We start from the raw sequence: 15,888 nt of genomic DNA, 5'->3' as shown, positions 1-15,888 counted from the left end.
ACTTGCTGGGCAATGATAATCCATGTATGCAAAAGGCCTGCATTTTCTGGAAGCCTGCGACCTCAAGATACACCAGGAACCTGGTCCCTCTTAATGTAGAACACAATGTTGACTGCAGCTCTGTAGTGTCTGTAAATATTTATTGAGAGATGACTTTGAGAGAAAAGTGTTGGATTATTTGGGGAGAAATCTGCACTAAAATGAAGAGGCTTGAATATTTCTCAGAAATTTTAGCTATTTTAGAGTAAGAACATTCTTTTTATTATTGAAAGAAAATGCATCACATGCTTGGCATAGTTGATCATAATACATTTGTTTCCAGATAAGTGATAGCAAAGTTATTGGAAAAAATAAAAAGAAAAAGGGGCTGGAGAGATAGCATGGAGGCAGGGCCTTTGCCTTTTATGCAGAAGGATGGTGGTTCGAATCCCAGCATCTCATATGGTCTCCAGGGCCTGCCAGGTGCGATTTCTGAGCATAGATCCAGGAGTATCCCCTGAGCGCTGCCGGGTGTGATACCTCCCCCCAAAAAAACAAACAAAAAAATAGAAATTAAAAAATAAAATGGAAGAAAAAAAGTAAAAAGAAAAAATACAGTAGTAGCAAGCACATCTGTGAAAATTATTGTATCTCTAATAAAGTCAATACAATGACAGATTTAGTAAGCTGAATTGGCTAAATTGCTAAATTTAGTGCTAAATTTGCTAAATTGGGTGCTCCTTTATGGATGACAGCACAAAACAAATAAAGTTGTCCAGAAATTTAAAACATTATTACTGATACTATGACTTTTAGAGTCATGTATTCAGCAGTCAGACCTTCTGGAAGAAGGAAGACATATTGGGAGTACTCAATATATGCGAATATTCCAGTATATGCCAGCATTCGCTCCAGAAAGCCCTCACTTCAATCTAATCCCAAACCTGCATACCTGAAGTGTGGTCAGATTGGTGTCTTTGAAGGGAATCATAAAGGGTCAGTGATGTGGCAGGGCCATTGGGAAACAGTGATTCTGGTGATGGCTGCAGCAGGTGTGGCTTCAACTGGGCAGAGGCGTGGTCCACCTTCTCCCAAGATAGCCAGCTGTGTGGGCCAGTGCAACTATAATCTTTCATGGCTTGGTTTATATTTTTTTTTTCCTTTGGGCCGCACCCGTTTGATGCTCAGGGGTTACTCCTGGCTAAGGGCTCAGAAATTGCCCCTGGCTTGGGGGGGACCATATGGGACTCGGGGCATCGAACCGCGGTCCTTCCTTGGCTAACGCTTGCAAGGCTGACACCTTATCTCTAGTGCCACCTCGCCGGCCCCTTGGTTTATATTTCATTAGAGAAAAGAGTGAGTCTATGGAGCTGATCCATTTCAAATATGGCAACTGCATTTGTGGGCATGGTTATAGCTGCCAGGTTTCCTGAAAGGATGACATGGGGAGGGGGGTGTCCGCCCTTGCTCCAAAAAGCCCTGGTAATATCAGCTCCAAAACCAACATACCCGCAAGGAATTGTAGAGTCTGTGAGTAGAGTCAATGGCAAGGCCATTGGGATAATGGTGATTCTGGATGAGGGAGGCAGCAAGCGTGGCTTTAGCAGGGCTTGGCCCACACTCTCCTCCGAGATGGCCAGCTTTCTGTTGAATGGGCCAGTGCAGCCATCTTTCATGGCTCAATTTTCATCTCATTTGAGAAAAGGGTGAGTCAGTAGAGTGGCCTGGTTTGAACATCTACTAAGAACATTCTTAAATGTTTTTAGAAGCTGGATAAATAGTACAGTAGGTAGGTAGGTACCTGTCTTGCATGCCACAGACCTGGATTTGATCCCAGGACTTCATATGACAGACATTGTCAAGAATAATTCTTCAATGCAGAACCTGAGCATTGCTCGGTGAGTCCCCAAAACACCCCCCAAATAAGTCCCGAATAAGTTTTTAAAACTTTCATTTAATTGTTTAGGTAACATGGTTACTGTTTATGATTTTTGTATTAGTGTTTGTGGTCTTAATGTATAAAATTATTGCACCTTCACTATCAACATAGAGCACACGACCCTCTGTCCTATGTCTCTCTTAGTCTGCCTCTTCTTTGCTCTCCCACAGTGCTTTGTTTTGTAATCTGTTTTGAAATAAAAATCAAAGGTTTTGTCATTTGAAATGGTCTATTCCCTGTTCTTGCTATATTCTCCAACTCACCCAGGATTTGTCCTTCGCTGACCTACTTCACTTAGCACGATGTCCCAATGTCCTCTAGTTCAAGTTGTAGCAAACTGCAAGGTGGGGAAAACCCAATACCCACATTGCTTTGTGAGGTTGTCCAGGCACTTCAACCTCTAACTCCCTAAAACTAGTATGAAAGGACTTTCCTGCCCTCTAGTGGTATGTGTTGGAGATGCCTTTTAACAAGAACCATCCCATGCTGCAGAGAAAAGGGGAACTAAAAATCCTGCCATGTATCTTCTTTTGTTTGTTTGTTTGTTTGTTTTATTTTTGGGTCACACCCGGCAGTGCTCAGGAGTTACTCCTGGCTCAATGCTCAGAAATCTCTCCTGGTAGGCTCGGGGGACCATATGGGATGTCGGGATTCAAACCGCCGTCCTTCTGCATGCAAGGCAAACATTTTACTTCCAGGCTATCTCTCCGGCCTCTGTAACCCTTGAAAGAATTTAGCAAAATTTGTTTTCTCTTGTATTTTGAGTCTTGAGACATTGCTCTCTCCTTCTGGAGTTCTTTGTCTCTTCACTCTCTTGATACACAAAAGTTTGATTTGGGGGGGGGGGTTGTTTTTGTTACCCCAGGGTGCCACACCTGGGGTGTTCAAGAGACCTTGTAGTGCTGAGGATTCAGGGCCCCTTCCTGCAAAACATGTGTTATAGTCCTGTGAGCTATCTTCCCCACTTACCAAGTTTTTCTTTTGATGGACTAAAGTCTATTTTTATGCTTTTAATGTCATATTAAATAAATCACTTACCAAGTCCAATATTAAATAATTTCCCCCATGTATTTGACCCTCATAGTAGCAATCAGGGGTAGGGAGATAGCACAGCGGTAGGGCATCTGCCTTGCATGTGGCCAACCTGGGACAGACCCAGATTTGATTTCTGGCATCCCATATGGTCCCCCGAGCCTGTCAGGAATGATTTTTGAGCACAGAGCCAGGAATAACCCAAGTGCTGCCAGGTGTGGCCCAACACCCCCCCCCACACACAAAGTAATAAGCAATCAGCAATAAGAATCTATAATCTTGCTTTTTATTTTTTAATTTAATGGTAGTTTAGGTCTCATGTTTCTAATAGTATTGATTGCATCTCTAAATTTTTCATTGATTGGGCACTGGGACTACAAAGTTATTTATGGTTTTGATGGTCAGATACCTCACCACCAACAAAATGCCTGACTGTACATACTCTTATGACATTCCAAGTGCATCTCTTTTCTCCTTTCCTTACCCCATCTTTAGTAATTTGTTTGTGATCCAAGACCAAGAATTTGTCATCACTACCAATTACTTTGTTTTTTTTCTATAATAGAGATGAATTATGGTCATTTATTCCTAATTTTTGGAACAAGGATTTTATTGCCTATCGTAGCTCAAAAAGGTTCTGGGCTGGTAACTACTAAGTGTAAGCTGAAATGGACCAATCTATCAGTCTATCCTACCCTCTCCTGGGTACTGCAGCTGCTTTATATGATCAGCATTTCCCAAAATGGATGATGGTGATTTTCAGGGGATATTGGAAGAATCCCTAGGGGGCAGTAGCAGCCTTCTGTTTGTTGACTAAAAGAAGATATCTGGAGAGACACTGAGTCAGTTCTTTTTCTGTATAGGGCAGAAATTTGGGTATCTCTGCACTAAATCCAGATTTCCAAATAGTTCATTCAAGTTGCTTTTATATTTCTTAAAGTTACTGCAAGAATTCTTTTGAAAGATGATTTGCTAGGACTTCCAATTTCACCGTCCCTGAATTTACTTCAAAGTGACTAAATTTTATGACCAGAACGAAACACTGAAAGCTGTAGTGGTTCTCGTAAGGAACTCACACCACAGCCTTCACTGATTCAACTGGCTGTGCAACTGTACATTTCACAATTAGGCAATATAACTGTAATGTCTCTACAATAACTGCAGTGGGAGTCCCTCCTTTCTGGAACAATTCATTATCAATCTACCCAGGGCTAGTATGGATATCACTGCTCAGTGGGGTCAATTCAGAACAGACCATGGGACTCACCATGATCAGTATCAGCAAAATTTATTCTGTTCATCTTCAAAACCAGAGACACTGTAGCCTGTACCTAAAACACATTTTTTTGGGGGGAAGGCCACACCCGGTGACACTCAGGGGTTACTCCTGGCTATGTGCTCAGAAATCTCTCCTGGCTTGGAGGACAATATGAGACGCCAGGGGATCTAACCACAGCAAGGCAGATGCCTTACCGCTTGAAACACAATTTTTAAAGAAAAAAACAGTCTTGAAGACTGGTGTGGGAGCTATGATAATATTAAATTTTAGTTTTGTTTTTGGGCCACATCCAGCAGTGTTAATTTAGTCCTAGCTCTGCACTCAGAAATCATTCCTGGTTGGTGCTCAGGGGACCATATGGGATACCAGGGATTGAAGCCAGGTCAGATATATTCAAGATAAGCACCCTACCCTGTGCTATTGTTCCAGTCCCAATAAAATTAGTTTAATTGAGGGTTGGGGGGTGCTGTCCATGAATTCTCAGTTAACGGGGCTGGCAGGTCAATATGAGGGCCAGAAGATGCGGTGCTGCTTGGACCTGGGGTGTCAGGGATTAGCTGAAATTAGTTGAACATCCCAGTGCTCCGCGACACTTTAGAGTACACTGGTGCCACGATCAAACTGGGGTCAGTCATATACAAGGCCTTGACCTTTAAAGAGAACATAATTGGGGCCAGAGAGATAGCATGGAGGTAAGGTGTTTGCCTTGCATGCAGAAGGATGGTGACTCAAATCTTGGCATCCCATATGGTCCCCGAGCCTACCAGGAGCGATTTCTGAGCCAGGAATAACCCCTGAGCGATGCTGGGTATGACCCAAAAACCAAATAATAATAATAATAGTAATAATAATAAAGAAAACATAATTTTGTTTACTTTAGTTTATATTTTGGAGAGAAGTACACCCAGCAATATTCAGGGCTTACTCCTGGTCCTGTGCTCAGGGCTCACTCCTGGTCAAGATTGGGGTCCATAGTAGTTCTGGAGACTGAACCCAAGCAGATGGGTTTGCTTCCTTCAAGGCAAGTGTTTTACCCTCTGTACTATCTCTTAGGCCTCTAGAATTAATTTTATTTTAGTTTTTGTGCCACACCCAGTGATGCTCAAGGGCCATTCCCGGCTATGCACTCAGAAATCACTCCTGGCTTGGGGGATCATCTGGGACGCCGGGGAATTGAACCAAGGTCTGTCCTAGGTTAGCAAGTGCAAGGTAAACACCCTACTGCTGTGTCATCATTCCAGCCCCTCTAGAATTAAATTTTAATTCACTTAGAATTGTTTCCTGAACTCACTAGGAAACAAATCAACCCTTATTACACTAAAGATATCACAGGTTTGCAGACTATTAAGTGGATGTGTTTTCAGGATGGATCAGTCTCCTGATATTAAATCTCTTCATTCATACAAAGATTTTTTTTTTTTTAGCAAAAATGTCTTTTTATTTTCTGCATCATTTTTATACAGCTGTAAACTCAATAGTCATCCAAAACTTGTATAAATCTGAGGGAACAGTTAATAAGCACCTTTAATGATTTCCACAGCTTTAAGAGTTTACCATTAGAACACTTTAAAATTAATCTAATAAAATGAATAGTTAAAATTATTCAAAATCATAGTGAACATTTAATATAAAGGGATTGATACAGGATGATAAATGTAGAAAGAAAGTGAAACTTATTTATGGAATTGGGCTCTATAAAACATGGCTAAGTTCCCAAATCCCGTGATTCTTGAAGATGTGTGTGGGGAGTTGTTGGAAGAGATAAGGAGAGAGATCTTCTTCCTAAAGAGAAAAGGCAAATTCTTCCATGTGCTTATATGCTTAGATATAATTGTTCTTTGGCAAAATGCTGATTTTATCTTTAGACTTTCTAAGAGTTTTTCTGACTGATCTGTGAGTTTCTCTTGGGTTTTCATCTTTACTTTTTCGCAACCTCTCTATGATACCTTTCACTGAATACTTTCTACTACCTTACCCCAGTTTCTACTGATCCGAACACCTTATGCTCAAGTTTCAACTCAATGTTTCTAATGTTTTAGGATTCTGGGAAAGAATTGATTAAAAAAAAAAAGTTAACACTAGCTACTCATTCAGTCCTGAGATGTTTTCTAGACAAACATAGAATCATAAGCATGAAGTGTGGCAATGGGTCCTTTAATCATATCAACGAACCATAATAGGTCTGGCATGCTAGTATAAACATCCAATTTGGTTCTCATGAATTGTATCTTTGAATGAAATATAGCATGAAAGGGCCATGAATAGAGGAAGAAACAAAGGAACTGAGCTCCTGGTTGATTGTCAATTGGCCCTCATGAGTGAAGGCCAGAATAAGGGATTTTGAGGGCGGACTGTCATCACTGGTACCATTCCCAGCTGTGCCTCAAATGGGTTTCTATGAGGATACTACACATGCCAGAAGTGGGGTGGTGCTGGCCAAAAGCCCCAAAGCTGGGATCTAGCTATTTAGGAAACAGAGAAATGATTTAGTAATCTTTGGCATAATTTAAGACACACCAAAGAATCCCCATCTTCAAACATTTCATTGTGCACCATCAAATTCCAACACTGTACTTTCCTTTGATTTAGCCTTAAGCTACTAAAGGCCACTGATAGAATGTCAACAACTTATCTGGGAGGTACTGCTCATTGACTTTCACCACATTCCCATATATTTCAAGATCAGGAGGGAATAGTTTGATCAAAAGGCATGGAATACTTGCTGTGATGGAGACCTTGGGAAGATTACAGGTAGTTTAGAACTTGGAGGCTAAAGCTGGAAATATATAGGAAGAAATCAGAGCACCAAAAGAAAAACTATGGGAGGGTTAATGTCCTCCTTTATTCACAAGCTTGTCTAAATGGCCCTCGCTGGTAAGTTAAGGAAGGCACAGGGTGATTCAAAGTGAGGCTGAGCTCATAAGGCCACAAGGAAGGGGACAGCTCAAGCACAGGGGAGGCTCTGCTCAACACTGGGTTGCTAAGGTTGGGAAAAGGTGCCAGAACATTTGCATAGAGTCTATAATCCTGGGTGGAATAAGATTGTCTGAAAGTCATATTGGGAATCTTCTGTCTATTTTAGGGATAGACAATTCCCATTTCAGAAGTTCAAGAAATATGCTTTGGGGAAGTGTGAGGGGAACATTGTTGGTGTTCAGACTGAATCTTACTTAGCTTGGTGGTCACTCAGCCACTAGAACAGAGAATTGTTAGTCTGAACCCTTTCAAGTAGGGTGTTGCAGTGAAATACATGAGAGAGAACAAGGCACTTGTCTTCACTTCTGCTCAATACAGTCAACTCCCAATGTATTGTCAGGGCAGCGGCATGTCCTGCTTCCTGGAGTAGCTAAGCAGAGATGGGTACAGCCACCATTGTTTACAGAGCAGTAGTTGTGACCTGAAAAGACAGAATTCAGCTTTTACAGGCTGCTCAATAGAAATCAAGCTACTCAAAAAAAAAAAAAAAAAAAAAAAAGAAAAGAAAAGAAAAGAAATCAAGCTACTCCACAGTCATCAAAAAGAATGGTCCTCTAATTAGCTCACTTTCTGGTTTCCATGACAGCAAGCCCTTTTGGCTTTCCAAGGAAAACGGGGAAGATACTCAGCTTATTTGGCTACTAATATGGGAATTTAGGGATCAGATTCAGACTCAGACAAGTGCCATACCTGGTGTACTATCTCTCTGGCTTCCAGTGGACTTATTTATAAAATCATATTACATTGCTATGAGAATTAAATGACCTAATGAATACTAAGCACTTAAAATGCTAAATGAGTTCATTTATCTTTATAATGCTTAGCTTACGTGCTATATAAGTGTTTGCTATTATTTTATTATTGATTTTTTTTAGGTCAAGTAGATGGACAGTTAAGCAGCAGAAATTCTAACATGAATGCTCTCATTTAGAGCCTGTGCAAGCTTCGGATCAGTACACAAGTCATTCCTTTTCCTTTTCCTGACCCTTGTCCACTTTCCACAAAATTCTCTTGTTACTTTTTTTTGTTGTTTTTTGTTTTTTGGGTCACACCCGGCGGTGCTCAGGGGTTACTCCTGGCTGTCTGCTCAGAAATAGCTCCTGGCAGGCATGGGGGACCATATGGGACACCGGGACACGAACCAACCACCTTTGGTCCTGGATCGGTTGCTTGCAAGGCAAACGCCACTGTGCTATCTCTCCAGGCCCCTCTTACTACTTTTTATGGATTTATCTGGCCCATGCGTGAAATCATGAAGCTTCTACATCTCACATGCTATATGATCAGTACCACTAGAGGTAATAAGGCATCTTGAATGTGAGCTCATCTTCTATCCTTCAACTGGTAAAGTATAGTGAGTTACTTTGGGTACATTGAGAGTTACCTTGGGGACACTGAGAGAAGACAGTAGTGATGCCATATAACCGGGTCTGCTTGTGGGGGTGGAAGTTATCTACTTCTTTGGAAATAGCAAGGTCTACAGCAACCACGGAATTCCTGCAGAATACCAAAAGGCAGAAGGTGAAAATACATCGGAGAAATGAAATACATCTCTTACAGGGCAGTCAGTCCCTTTTATAATCTAGGAAAAACTGAAGGACATAAGCTGAAAACCCTAGTCTTCTTTTCTTATTTCTTTCTACTCCTGGGTTGCCTTGGTGTCTTAGAAAAAGCAGTTCTTTGGTATTTTAGAAAACACATAGCTAACTCTTTCTTCATTCTACATTCCAAGCTGGGAAGTCAGCTTGCTGAACAGATGCCCTTGGTCCCTCCTTTCTGCAAGAAAGGGACTGTGAGACTATCACAGCTGAAGAACAATAATGAAAATAGGGGCTTGAAGCCCAGTTGCCAAGTGGCTCCAGGCCAGCTCCTGGAGAAAGAAGTGACATCGTGAGGAAGTTCAAGAAACCTGCCCATCCCAGAACATTCAGATGACAAACAGCACCTGCTATGTCACTAGATCTTTAACTCCCTTCTTCTCCACCCTCCCTGTCTATCCCTTGACAACCAGATGGGTGAGGCAGAAGAGGGATTTTTACAGGGCGGATGGCCAAGCCAAGAGGCCTGCATCCAGAAACAGAGGGGGTGGCCGCGCCAGCCTTGTATGCAGCAGTGACGTACGTCTTCCAGTCTGTGTAATAAAGATTCTTCCCAAAGCCTGTCACTGCGAAAGGATACTGGAGCCCTTCAAGAACCCTGCGTCTGCTGTGCTGACCAGGCTTCAGGCATTCCGCCCGGTTGGTGCCTACATGGAGCAAAAACAAGTCGTTCATTGTTCATAAAAGAAATGGACCCTTTGTATGAAACAAGGCAGAGTAATGAGGGCAAGGGTGAGAGAAAATCAGTGTCACAACAGTCAATCCTAGAGAACCCATAAGACCTGCTCTTGAAAACAGAAAAGTTGTCTCTCCAAGCTCTGTTGTGTCTCATTGGCTGGCTGCACCGCTCTCCCTCAGGCACCCACATCTGGTTCTGATGGGGAGATAGGAGCTGGCGCCAAGGGAGCACAGCAATTTCCAGTATTTCTAGAGCAGCTGGGTACTTCAAGGAACTGTGCCACTCACCATTCATCTCTTTTTTTGGGGGGAAGGGGGTCACACCCGGCAGCGCTCAGGGTTTACTCCTGGCTCTACGCTCAGAAACTGCTCCTGGCAGGCTTGGGGGGACCATATGGGTCGCCGGGATTCAAACCACTGTCATTCTCCATGCAAACGCCCTACCTCCATGCTATCTCTTTGGCCTTCACCATTCAACTCTTATTCTAGTTTCTGCACCCAGGAAGGGATTCTACCCACTCTCTGAAGTCAGGGGACTGCTAAGTTGAGCCTCTGCTTTAGCAATCACATGTGCATGCCTATATCGAACATATGCCTTGTGTTGCCTTAGCATTGCACACTTCTCTTTATGTTCCCCAAGTGGGGGTGCAGTCCCTGTATTCCCAGAAGCACCTCACATTTAGAGTTTAACTGATCAGGTACCAAACAGACTTAATAAGTGGTTGATGTTCCTCCCTAACTGAGCATCCTGCCCTATTTCTTGCCCAAGAGACACCTTAAGTCTGTCAAGGGAAATTGTCAAGATTATATTACTTTACCTTCTTTGGCACTAAGTCCTGTCTAAGGTCTTGGAGACAAGCAAGAACTACATGCATGTAAAGAATAGTTTAACAGATATCAATATAAGGACAGACACAAAGGGGTAAGCACAGTTTTTCTTCAAGGACCAAGTGGTAATTATTTTTAGGCTTTGTGAAGCAAGAGGGCAAAGTTAAGTACTTTATATAGATACCGGTATTTTATCATTTTATATTGTAATATTTCAAAGTGTAAAAACCAAAGCTAAAGATATGTGTGGCTCAAGTGATATAGCCTATGACTACCAGCTCTGAGCTCTCAATCCCTGGCTCTTCCACATGTGTTCTTGGTGGCCCCTTAGCCTGGGATTTTGGGAATGACCTCCACAGCATTGGAATAAAATATACAACATCACCCAAGTTATACCAAAAACCTGGGGGTTTTATTTGACCTAGGGGCTGGAATTTGTTGACCTAGAAGACTGAGAACTCTCCCCAGATAGCATCAAAAAACCTAGAGGAGGAATGCATTTCATAGCAAAGATGCAGAGCTGCTTTTGTTTGATTTTAGGCCACACCCAGCAATGCTTAGGAGTTATTCCTGGCTCTGAACCTAGGAATCACTCCTGGTGGACTCTGGGATGCTGGGGATTGAACCTGGACCAACCACATGCACGGCAATCACCTACCCACTGTATTATTGCTCTGGCCCCAACAGAGCTGCTTTTTTGAGGGGTTGGGGTTATGCTTGGTTATGCTCAGGGCTTGCTCCTGGCTTTGTACTCAGATATCACTCCTGACAGGGCTTGGAGAATCCTTGGTGGTGCTGAGGATCAAACCTGAGTTAGTTAATCACATATAAGGCAAGTGTCTTACTGCTGCTGGGACACATGCAGCTATTTTTGTGAAAGTAAAAGATAAAACAAGCAGTTATCTTAGGCCTTTTTTCCCAATAAAGATCCTCTGGACTAAGATGGGCTGGATCACAATGAGGAACCACAGTAGCTTGGTAAAAACAAAACAAAACCCAGAGCTCTAAGACTATATAATCCTCACCTGCATCTACCCAGCAGAGCAGAGATGAGTAGGCATCGAAGGTCAGCCCATTGGGCAGGCCCAGGTCATCCTGTACAAGTATCCTTCGGTTCGTACCATCCATATAAGAAGTTTCAATTTTGGGGCTATCTCTGTTCCAATCTGTCCAATAAAGGTTCCTGAAGGAAGAAAAGAAGGTGAAAGGGAAATAATGAATGCATTGTTTTTATGCTAGAATAGTATAAGAAAAGGCTATTTGAGTTTGGACTTGGTAGTGCTCAGGGGGGCCTGAGGTCATTCCTGGCAATATTTATTCAATGAGGACAGCTGTTTAATGTGAGGGCCTGAACATGTGATGCTACATAGACCATGAAGGATTAACTGGGACACCCTAGAAGAGCTTGAGGTCCATCAATCATGCTTGTGGGACCATGGGAGATGGGATTAAAATGGTGTCAGCTATACGAAAGGCTTTAACCTCTATACTAACTTCATGTCCCCAAATTAAATATTTTTAATACTTAAAATAGAAAAACCCACTCTAGTTCCATCCTGGGCACCACTTAGGAGAAAGCTCTGAGCACCACTTACGAGAAATCTCAAAGCAACACTGAACATGACTCCCAATACGAACTACAACAGCAAAATACTGGAAAAGAACTTAGAAGGAAAACTCTAGCAGATGAGGTAATAAGAGAAGGATTAAAAAGGAGGTGATAATTTATATCTTTCTATGCAAAGATGCCAGGATTTGGTTCTTCACATGAATTTGACGAAAAGGTTATTAACAAATTCATTTTCCTTAACTGTTAGGTCACAGATGTCAAAGAAGCTTAACAAACTAAGACACTATTACTCACAAGATCTCAAACTTGAACACTATCGTGCCTCATTAGTTAATTTATTTTAAATATTAGAAATGGTGGGCCCGGAGAGATAGCACAGCGGCGTTTGCCTTGCAAGCAGCCGATCCAGGACCAAAGGTGGTTGGTTCAAATCCCGGTGTCCCATATGGTCCCCCGTGCCTGCCAGGAGCTATTTCTGAGCAGACAGCCAGGAGTAGCTCCTGAGCACCGCCGGGTGTGGCCCAAAAACAAACAAACAAACAAACAAAAAAATAAATGGTAGAGTTGTGGAAGAGTGGCTGTAAAGTACAGTTTTAGAATCCTGGACTCTTGCTTGTAATATTAAAAAACTTTATTAAAAGATGATTGAAGAACATGAGCTATAGTACAATGTATGAGTCAGGTGCTTATCTTGCACAAGACTAATGGGGGTTCAATCCCAACATCCTATGTAGTTCCCTAAACACTATGAGGAGTCATTCCTGAGTGCAGAACCAGGAGTGACTCCTCAGCACCAATGGATGTGGGCCCCCCACAAAAACAAAAGACTATTGTATCAATGGAGTGGGGTATTTCCACATGAGGCTATATCTACAGAGCAGGACTGACACAAACTTGCTTTTATCCTGCAGGGCAAAAAAGACATAGAGTGGATACTAGCACAGGTTATGGCAAAATTCTGCATGAGGGATGGGCTAAATGACCATGGGAGAAGAAATGTGGTCTCAAAAGGCCAGGAAAAGACCTCAAAGGTCTTGGCAAACCCCCTAGTTTGATCCCTGGTAGCACTTCCCAGACTCTTCCCATCCACACCACTATCAGGTATGGCCCTAATAACCTTTGAACATTTATTTTTGTTTTAGCCCACTACCAGTGATGCTCCGGAACTACTCCTGGCTCTTTATTGAGAAATTCCTCCTGATGATGTTCAGGGGATATAGATGCTGGGGACTGAACCCAGATTGGCTGCATGCAAGGCAAGTGCCCTACTCACTGTACTATCTCTCCAGCTCCATCCTTGTGTATTTAACTATCTGGTTCCATTGGCTCAGTATAACTTGAGGTGATCTCTGGGCTCCCTGAACATTGCTTGGGTGGACCCCTCTCTCCCCAAAGAAAAAAATGTGGTCTCAAAAGGAAGAAATCAAAGTGTCAGGAGCTGATGATGTGATATATAAGATTTCAAATTTGCAGTAAAAGAGACGGATGCATAGCTGTCTGACAGAGTCCACAAAAAGATGTCTCCATGGTGATCACACTAGGCTGACACTGAAGAAGGACTCCAGGTACACATTTTTATCACTTTAGAGTCCTTCTGGGCATTTTCATGTTTCTTGGATACTATTCTGGGTTAATAAAACATAAATAGTGATCCACAATCAACCAGACTGGAAAAACCCAATTACTATACTTGCTAACCTACTGTATTTGTATAAAAGATCTAAAAGCAAAATGTAATAAGCACATTGGCAATTCACCAGAATATCTATAAACCAAGATTAAATCAGGAGCCTATACTAATAACTTTCAGAAGAGCGCTGCTGTTGAGAGCTAATACAGCGAAATTCCAAAATGTGGGCAGAAACAAATAGAATAGATGCACATAACCACATTCACACAAAATTACCCTCCCACAGGATCTGTCACGATGCCTCTGGGATTCACCAAACCAGTCTCAAACAGTATCCGGCGCTGGGAACCATCCAGCTTTGCTACTTCTATTCGATCCATGTTAGAATCTGTCCAGAAGATGTTGCGGCCAAGATGGTCTATGGCAATGCCTTCTGGGCTTCCAAGATCTAGAAATCAACAGAGAAACCTTTAGATTTTTGTAAACTGGTGAGATTTTTTCAGAAATTAATTAACATGCAATGCTTATATTTATAAGTCACCCTCAACATGTCAAAATAAAAATAAAATAAAATGTCAAATAAAAAATGCCACTTATGGGGCCGGGCGGTGGCGCTGGAGGTAAGGTGCCTGCCTTGCCTGCGCTAGCCTAGGACAGACCGCGGTTCGATCCCCCGGCGTCCCATATGGTCCCCCAAGAAGCCAGGAGCAACTTCTGAGCGCATAGCCAGGAGTAACCCCTGAGCGTCACAGGGTGTGGCCCCAAAAAACAAACAAACAAACAAAAAAATGCCACTTAATCATTCAGTTGGTGAACATCTAGCCTGAACAACACTTTGGAAACCAGGACCACAATGATGTTCAGGTTATGGTATCCCACCTTCTAAAAGTCCGCAGCTATTCACAATCCACACTGAATTCCACAGAAGAGAAATCAGCACATTATATAATGAAAGACCAGCCATGGCTTGAACTTTATTTAGTTTCTTGGCTCTACACCATGGAGGAGTAGTCAGAAATGATGTCAGGATCCGTGCACTAATGACCTTAGAGCTTATCCCACAAAGGAGACTAATAGGAAGATTTTAAAATAAGGAATGAATCCAATATTTACTTTTATTTGTTAACTACTGGGGAAAGGGCATTTGTTATTGAAGAAAAATAATATAGTAAAATGATCATAACTTTTTTTGCTTTTCTACAAGTCTTAGTTTTTTGTTTTTGGATCACGCCTGGCAGTATGCAGGGGTTACCCCAGCTGTGCACTCAGGAATCATTCCTGGTGGACTCAAGGAACCATATGAGATGCTGGGGTTTAAGCTAGGTCAGCTATGTGCAAAGCAAATCTTGACTGCCTTTGAGGATAGTGGTGGTGGTTGGTTTTGGCTCACACTGGCTTGGTGCTTGGAACTAGCTCTTGGTGGTGTTGGAAGGATCAGATAGTGCCAGGATTGAACCTGTGGTTCTTACATGCTAAGCATGGACTCCAAAACCCACTGAACTATCTCTTCAGCCCTTTACTGATTCAAGTGAAAGGTTGCAAAAAGGTGAGATGACTACAGTGTAAACTCTAAGAGCCAAATTAACTGAATCAGAGTTCAAAACTGCAGTAATTTCCTGTCTATATAATCAAGTTAAAAAATAATCACTGGTGCTAGCGAGACAGTACAGGGATAAGATGTTTGCCTCAAATATCACAGTCCTAGATTGATCCCCAACATTGCATATGGTCCTCTGAGCAACACCAGTAGTGTTCCTTAAGTACTGCTGGATGTCAAACCCAAATCAAAACAAACAAAAAATGACCCCTGATTTTACTAGTGTCCCTTAAGATTCTTTCCCAGCTACTAGTTAGAGGACTGAAGGTCATTTTATTTGGCTGGAAACATATACAGGAAGGGGAAAAACCAAAGATGGAGCATCCCTACATTCTCAAAAGATCCTTTTTAGTGTGAGAAAAGCATGCCCTTTCTTTGCAGCCACCACACATAAGCACTTTAGGCCTTCAATTTCTGCCTTTACTAGTCTCCTAACATGATTGGGACTGTGGATGCTAGAAGTGTTAAAATCCTTGAAAAAGCTGCTTTTCCCCCCACCTTCCAAAGTTAAAAAGCCCTTGACATTATGGTTCCAACCAAAGTAGAGATTTATAAAGTCTCAAAATATACTCCATCTCTAGGGACAAGACTGACTCCAAAGATGCCCTGAGATTTTCAGACAAAGCCAGAATAAATTATTCTGGGATATATTTGGAAAGAGCACATCCTGTGTGACAGACAGAGCTACTGAGACACATGGCCAGAAAATGGGAAAGGCTATTCCAAGATTCTTTGCAAAACTTCCCGAGCCTGCCAGGAAGAGGCCCTCAGAGTAAGGCATT

General features: G+C 42.2%; 2 protein-coding genes across 2 annotated transcripts in view; one reads left to right on the top strand and one right to left on the bottom strand.

Annotated features, from left to right (window-relative positions):
* Nucleotides 1-15,888, top strand: part of LGALS8 (galectin 8) — an 811,943-nt gene that overhangs the window by 275,807 nt on the left and 520,248 nt on the right. The window lies entirely within an intron of this gene.
* The window catches only part of NID1 (nidogen 1), a 101,792-nt gene continuing 92,951 nt past the window's right edge, over nt 7,048-15,888 (bottom strand). The window contains exons 16-20 of the mRNA XM_049788090.1: nt 13,786-13,957; nt 11,335-11,492; nt 9,327-9,450; nt 8,590-8,702; nt 7,048-7,626 (exon numbers count right to left, since the gene is read on the bottom strand). Coding sequence (XP_049644047.1) covers nt 7,505-7,626; nt 8,590-8,702; nt 9,327-9,450; nt 11,335-11,492; nt 13,786-13,957 — 689 coding nt within the window. The 3' untranslated portion in view covers nt 7,048-7,504. The remainder of the gene's footprint in view (nt 7,627-8,589; nt 8,703-9,326; nt 9,451-11,334; nt 11,493-13,785; nt 13,958-15,888) is intronic.

This window comes from Suncus etruscus, chromosome 15, assembly GCF_024139225.1.
Source record: "Suncus etruscus isolate mSunEtr1 chromosome 15, mSunEtr1.pri.cur, whole genome shotgun sequence".
NCBI lineage: Eukaryota > Metazoa > Chordata > Mammalia > Eulipotyphla > Soricidae > Suncus > Suncus etruscus.
This window is presented reverse-complemented; position numbering and strand designations above follow the sequence as displayed.